At 31.7% G+C, this 7,287-nt stretch overlaps 2 protein-coding genes across 2 annotated transcripts; one reads left to right on the forward strand and one right to left on the reverse strand.

Moving 5' to 3' along the window:
* Positions 1-342: 342 nt before the first annotated feature.
* Positions 343-389, reverse strand: Tsp_07653a (conserved hypothetical protein; the record flags this gene model as incomplete). The annotated part of the gene is made up of 1 exon (XM_003381064.1): positions 343-389. A coding segment is annotated over exon 1 (47 nt), but the record flags the coding sequence as incomplete, so codon positions are not given.
* Positions 390-2,682: 2,293 nt separating this feature from the next.
* Tsp_07652 (hypothetical protein) lies at positions 2,683-5,078 on the forward strand. The gene is made up of 5 exons (XM_003381065.1): positions 2,683-2,954; positions 3,014-3,125; positions 3,188-3,413; positions 3,848-4,294; positions 4,987-5,078. Exons 1-5 carry the CDS (start codon positions 2,683-2,685, stop codon positions 5,076-5,078), a joined length of 1,149 nt encoding a protein of 382 aa, XP_003381113.1.
* The last annotated feature ends 2,209 nt before the right edge of the window (positions 5,079-7,287 follow it).

The following is a 7,287-nucleotide window of genomic DNA, read 5'->3' on the forward strand; positions in this document are numbered from 1 at the left end:
TTCTGCTTGAAACCATTTCAGAAGTTTAAGATCCGACGTTGCGAACTTTGAATTGGATATCACCTTGAACGTCAGCAGTAGTCAGGGATTTGTTGTATAATCCGAGCTGAGGGTTCCATGCCAATAATGTTCTCAGCGACTTTGTGGGGACACACATTTTGGTCCACCACTTGCGACGAGGCTACCGAACAACATAACAGTCCAATCAACCAAAAACAGAGTAGGATTTCTTGTCTGAAACATGGTTCACATTAGTCAAAATTCAAATTATTCCACCAAATCAATGAACAAGGTTAGTTCATCTTTGAACAGTGTCGTCAATGCCCGTTTGCCATTGCTTACCTTTTCAGCATAGTTGGAAAGCGCATAAACAGAGGAGCACACGACATACCAAGGCAGGTACTTCGCAAAGAATGAAAGAAATTCGCACAAACGCGCATATATATACTCTGGATTGTTATTTAATTTAAAGTTAAAATTTTAAAGTGAATGTTTGTTTAAATTTAAACAATTGTCAGCGCATTTTTAGGCTCATCTTTTTGACCAATCAGGAGTGACCAATGAAATCAATCCGACTTTTTTCAACTCAAATTTTTCAGGTAATGAAAATAAACTCTACGGAATGATGAATTTTTACCCATAAAATGATTCAAGATATTGGGCAACAATTGAATGGAAGAAAAAAAAGCAAACTTTTGGAATATTTCAAAAACAATTTTTATACCATGAACATTTAGTGAATAGAAGAATGTTGGAAATAATTGAACTTGGTTGCCAAAATTTAAAACGTATAAAATACAACTTGATTTAGAAAAAGTTAAACGCCTTAACATACTGGTAAACTTAATGCTAAACTGCTGAGGGAAAGAATGAATGCGTAAACGAAGCGGATATGATAAAAAGTTTCGCTTTTATTAAACGTGAACATCAATTGTGTGTAAATACGGTAGTTGGATGTATCAAAAATTAATTTATTATCAAAATACAAATATAAGTAATTAAAAAACTAAAGTTGCGTTTTATTAGTATTTTTTTATTTCATAATTATTTATCTAAAATTCACCATTCAATAATATTCAGAATTTTTTGTCTAAAGAACGTAATTTTTGGCGCATAAAAATTTAGTTTTGATTTTCCAGCGAGTTCAGTTCAGTTCAGTTCAGTTTGGATTTTGTATTATTTTAGTCGAATAATAATTAAATTTCAAATACAAACTATTTATTTTATTTTACTTGTTTTCTTAATTACTGTACACACATTACTGTAAGACATTTGATAATTGAAATGGGTTAGATTGCTACATTATTGTTTGTTGTGATTGTCTTACGGCACGGTTTGCTCAATTAAAAGGTTGCAATGCCTTCGATAGATTCGAAATCTGATCATGTGAACCATTATTCTCATCAACATCGTCAAGGTATATGAGATTTGCATTTCTTGATTGAGCACGATCATTTTTGAACTAAAATTCATGAAAGGTAGATGGTCGATATTATTAATTCGTGACACTTACTACTGATCCGTATTTTATTGCTCGTTACTGATGATGAAATAACATTTAAAATTTTTTCTTTTTTTACATATTTTTTACATTTTGACATGCATTTTTTTTGAAATATTAGAACGAAACATCTTTGGAAAAATGAAAAATACACAAACTGGCTCATAAGAATAACTTTCAAATTAGTTCATGCTTATTTTATTGACAATTTTTTTTGCTATTCTATTTGCTTTTATTATGTTATAGATTTTATTTGTTTTTGTTATTCAATTGTTAATGAATTTTTTTGTTGTATTTAGCGGAAGCTACCATAGTTACAACGAAGCCTTTGTTTCGGAAGTCCAGAAGAAGAAATTTCGTACGCCATACTTCATTAACTCGTGAACATCAAGAACTTATTCAGTTTGCGAAAAAAAGTTAGTAAATTAGTAATTTAAATTACCATATTGAATGAAGGTGAATCATTTTATGTCATTATGGTAGTGATTCACAACTTTCAGTTGCTTTATTTGATAATAGGTGTTGTTGTTGTTGTTGTTTGAATGATTTCATCCGTTGCAAAATGTGTGTTGTAGAATGGGATGAATTTATGGTGGAATATGAACGTGCTCGAAAAGCGAACAATAGCAGCTCTGTGATATATCCTCCTACTAGTAATACTAATAATAACGACAACCATTTTCGAAATGGTATAATTCGACTGATAATAATAAATTCCCTCATCTGTATTCACTTGTGTAATTTATAATTTGCAGAGAAGAAGCAGTTTGATTTCGGAAGGCAAAAAGTTAAAAAAGGCATGATGACGACGCATAAATTGAAGAATTAAAAAATTGTGAAGTTGAAAATTTTTTATTTGCTTTAAAAAGTTTTTGTTTTGACATTTGTGAGTTTTTTTACCAAACTGTTTTGCAATGTAGACGTGAAATTTATTTGTTTTAACATGAATTTCTTGCAGAAATGGTATTTTCCTTTTTTTGGTTAAATAAAGTGTTCTGTGAAAAAAATTTTTTTTGTTCTACCTTATAGCTATTTAGCTGGTCACACGTGTTGTCGATGATATTTTTTTTCTGTTATTCATATTTTTCGAAGTTTTCTTTTTTGATTAATGTGAAACGTTTTATTCTTTCTATATTGCAGTGTTTCTATTTTGATATTTGTCCAACATTGCAACGTGGCGGATGGACTCGACTCCGCGTATTATTTGCGCGACTTTCATGCATTCGATGCAGCATAGCATGGAAAGCATCGAAAAGTGTCCCGAAAGTGCGGAATATTTGTTGAAGCTGAAATCACCCAAGCTCGAATATGTTGGTCGTAGTGTTGCTTGTGTTGGCGATAATGAACTGGTGGTTGCCATTCGACATCGAAAAACGAAGCGTACGGTACTTTTGCCAGCCATCATGGTGGAATTTAAGCCGCAGTTGACGGCCGATTTGACCACTTCTTCTAGGTAAGTTTCTGGGTTTGGAAAAAACCATTTTTTTATTTTATTTGTTTGTTTGTTTTTAGTTTGCTTTTGAATTCCCCAGCCGCCACGAAGAACGAATTGATCATGTCTTTGAGCAGTCAGCGCAGGACGCTGAGTATGAAAGCCAGACAAGTTCACCGCACTCTTCATATGGTAACTAACTGTAGCAGTATTTTTTAAATATGCACCGTATATTTGTTCTATTTCACCCGCAGTCAGGCGAATTGTTGAACATTGCCACGGAATTTATCAGTACTCAGGACGATTCTGAGCTGAACAACGATGGCTTCAGTGTTGTATTGCCTCCCGCTAATTTGAAAGCTACTTGTCCCCAAGAAATATACAACTTGCATGACATCATCACCGCCGAGCGACTTGAAAAGATGGATGAATTTTTGGAAAGCTTTTTCAACATCCCGAACAAGGAAAAGCAAGCGATTGGTAAGTTACTGCGGTAAACAACAGTCTATTGAAACAAACAAACGAGCAGTTTAAAAATTGCTTATTTGAATTGATTTCAGTAAATTTGTTTATGCACGTTTGTCCAATAGTTTGTAGAATGTATTTTTTTTTCAACTAGTAAATTCAAAATCCTTCGCGGAATAGCTTTGTTTTATTATGCGAAAATTTTAAACTTGCTTTTTGCGAAGCATCAACGGAGTGGATATGTTAATTTTTTTTTTACTTTTATGAAATTTTCATTTTATTTCGTAACACTTGTTTCTCCATGTTGAAATGCCACTTGGATGGAAGCAGTGGACGACGGTAGATGGAAAACAAAGTTTTTCCAAATAGCCAATATGCAAAACTATTTGTTGACAATTATTTGACCGTATGTTTTGTTGTTTAAGAATTTATTCATTTTTCTTTTCTAGGATGTGGAAATTTTGTTATAATGCTTGCAGAAAAATGTCAAGATCCGATTCAGAGACGTTGTTTATTTTATTTGAGTTGCTTGTTTCGGCTGGCGTGGCTGTATTCGTCGAAGAGGGTTGTTATGGTTGAAGACATGGAAAAAGCTGCCCTACCATTTTCCATTGGATCCAAATTGCTGCAAGTGTACGGTCGTTCTAAGGGTAGATTCAACAAAGAGAAGCTGTCCTTGTCCACTGCATCCCGGGATGCGCTGATTGCCCATATTGTTTTGCTATCACTTGCGCTGAACAATTTTTCCGTCCCAATTCAAGACCTCTGTACCAACGCAACGTTGAGCAATTCTCGTGTAAGAAGCATCAGTCGAGCACTTGGATGCAACGTGATCAAATCCAATGATCAGCAGTTGATTGTTCTCAGACAGCCGCCCAAGTCTCAGTCAAGCACCCGTAAGTGACACTTGATGCAAGTGAATCTGTTGTGAAATGACGTTCATTTGTTAAAATTAAAAAAAATAAATATTTTTTCATATTTTTTTATACTTTATTCTCCATTGTCTCACTGAAAGTGCGTGGAATGATCAAAGTTTCAGAAAAGTGAACAAATCGTCCACGTACAGACGTATACGAAAGGTTGCTGTTCAATATTCTTACAGTTCGTTCATGGAATATTTATATTTAAATACACAACAATTACACTATAAATGCTTGCTTCTTTGCTCAGTTCTTAATATGGCAGTGAATGTCAAATATCAGAAGATTTCATCAGTGTCATCTGTGAGTGTTATGTTCATTATATTTAATTCTAGACTGGTATGAATGTAAAATGTAAATGCTTTTTGTAATTTATTATCAATATCATGACAAATAGTTATTTATGAAAATCGAATGGAGAAACTTTGACACCGTATAAATATTGTTGTGCACCTCGAGTAGAATTTATTTTGCTCGTATCTGTGCTGTTTTCGTGTTTTGTTGTTGTTGGCATTGTTTTTCTCTTCTACCGTTCCAACTGCCCACCTGTGGGATGCACATTCAACAGTATACTTTAAGATTATCAGATTAATTAAGTGAAAATATTTGTCTCTTCTTGAATATTAAATTTCCGTTAGAGGAAACAAAAAAAATCTAAACATTTTAAGTTCAATTTGAAAAAGCAACAGTTTCTTTCTCACAAGTAAAAGACGAAAACAAGCAACAGCATAAGATACAAAAGAAAAGAAAAGATCGTTGATTTGTTTCAAAAAAATTAATATTTCAATTTGTTATTAAACTCAAGCGTCTAGATATAACTGTAGAATGAGCTCCATTTTTCAATTTGTACTTGCTTTTCGCATTGAATTTTACTGTGAACACAACAGGTCGATTATCCCAAAGCGATTAGTGTTTCTTTCTATGATGCAAGATATCAAAATGTCGTTTTTCTTACAGAGAATTATTTAATCTTATATTACAACTTTATATTTTCGAAATTTAGATCATCAAAGACATTAGATAAATTATAATTTTTTTCCTAGCCTTCCTATGCTAATATTTTTGTGAAAAGCATTTTGCCATGAGTTCTATTTATGTAGATCATTTTTGAATTTTCAACCCTTAAATCCCGAAATGTGGAGGCGTGTTTTGACTAAATCAATGTTTTTGTTATGGTGTTTTTTGTCCGATAGTTAATATTTTGACTGAATTGTAAATGACGAGGTCATTTTTGAATTTTCAAATAACTGTCATTGATTGTTTAATTTGTCACTCTGTTTGAAGTGTTTCATCAAATTATTACTTTTTCTCTCTTCATATAATAAGCCAGTATTTAATAGAATTTAATATAAGAATTAAGTATGCATTTCATTTTTTTATTTTTCCACTATTTAAATTATACTTAGGAATAGAAATGAAATTAGTGATTCCGCAATGAGAATTGCTTTTTCGTTTGGCAGGGCTACAGTTAAATTTTCTCTCAAACACAATGCATTACTTAAGTAAATAAAGCGCAATGAAAATTATGCGCTGGTGATATTTATCAGCAGAAATGAATGAAATAAAAATTTGAATACGAATTTGATTGCTTTAATGCTAATAATTTTAGTTTCACTCCGTCCGTGGATGGAAGCACTGCGTTTTGATTGGAAAATTAACTGCATACCACCAACATTAAATGCCAAACAGTTCATTTGATTTTTATTATTCATTATTATTTATGGAAATAATTTTTCAATCAACATTGAAAGAGTAGTATGAACATCAACAATGAGAAGACGACTCATTTATTATGGTAGTAAGTGGCAGTTTTTTCTTTTTTTAGTGGTAATTACTTAATAAATGCAGTTGAGAATCGATAATGAGCATAATTTTTAAAAATAGATGAGAATGGTCTATAGTGATATTTGTTGAAATTTTGTATGTAAGTTAATTAATTAGAATTTTTAATAGATTTTCATTTTTCTACATTTGACTACAATCATTCAATTATATAATAATGCATCATAGTAGATGCGATTTATGAATGATAAATTTTGAATTGAAATTGTATTTTCCATTTTGTTCGATGCTTTGCCGAGATGATAGGTGATTTAATAAGGTTGATTAATTTAATTTAATATTAAATTTCATCCTGTACACATTCTTTATTTATTATTAAAATATGGTCTTTCGAAAATCCACTTTTCAGTAGCTAACATGCACGTACGTTCAGCAGATTATAAGCAAGCTTTGGCTAGGAAATTGCTCACTTAAAATTAGCATTAGAATTGCTGAAAAGTAATTCCTTTTTCTACTTATGTTATTCTTTTTCAAATTTTTTAATATTTATTTTCTGAGCGTTACCGCTTAATTAAAACCAGTTAATTAATATATTTGAAAATTCAATTTTCAAATTGTCGTTACTTTTACTACGTGATGAAGCGAGAACATTTTTCATTTAATATTTAAAATTTCTACAGATATGAACAATGAAAAAAAAGTGAAAACGCTGTCGACACGAAGCAAAACGCGGACGGCAAGAAGCAGAAGAATATAAGAGTAAAGGTATGTGCAGTTTTTTGTTCGTCTTGATTCTGAAAGACTGAATTTGAAAGGGCGAAGTTATTCCTATGTTAATTTAAGTTACTTAAGCTTATTATATGTAAGATGTAAGTAAGATATTTTTGACTGTGAAATTCCATCTTTTGACTTTTATATTATGTTGAGATTAGGTAAGAATTCATCTTTATGAAGTATTTCTATCGTCCTTAAACCACTTTTAATACTGCGAGAATTGTTTCTGCCCATTTAGTACAAAAGCATCCATCGAAAATCGTCTTTTTATTAGCTCAACAAGCTTTCACTTTCAAATTATGCACTTGAAAAGGTCTTTCTGCATAAGAAATTAACTTCCATTTATGTAGGGCATTTTTGAATTTTGAAATCTCAAATTGAAATATGCGGAGGCGTGTTTCACTCAGTTAATG

Source organism: Trichinella spiralis, assembly GCF_000181795.1.
Source record: "Trichinella spiralis strain ISS 195 chromosome Unknown Scfld2, whole genome shotgun sequence".
In the NCBI taxonomy this organism is placed as follows: Eukaryota; Metazoa; Nematoda; class Enoplea; order Trichinellida; family Trichinellidae; genus Trichinella; species Trichinella spiralis.

What these genes read in the sequence shown, in the direction of transcription:
- Tsp_07652 (XM_003381065.1), top strand. Translation starts at nt 2,683, where the DNA reads ATGGACTCGACTCCGCGTATTATTTGCGCGACTTTCATGCATTCGATG. An exon ending in GATTTGACCACTTCTTCTAG is followed by an intron (nt 2,955 to 3,013) that starts GTAAGTTTCTGG and finishes GTTTGTTTTTAG; the next exon opens with TTTGCTTTTGAATTCCCCAG. An exon ending in CAAGTCTCAGTCAAGCACCC is followed by an intron (nt 4,295 to 4,986) that starts GTAAGTGACACT and finishes AAACATTTTAAG; the next exon opens with TTCAATTTGAAAAAGCAACA.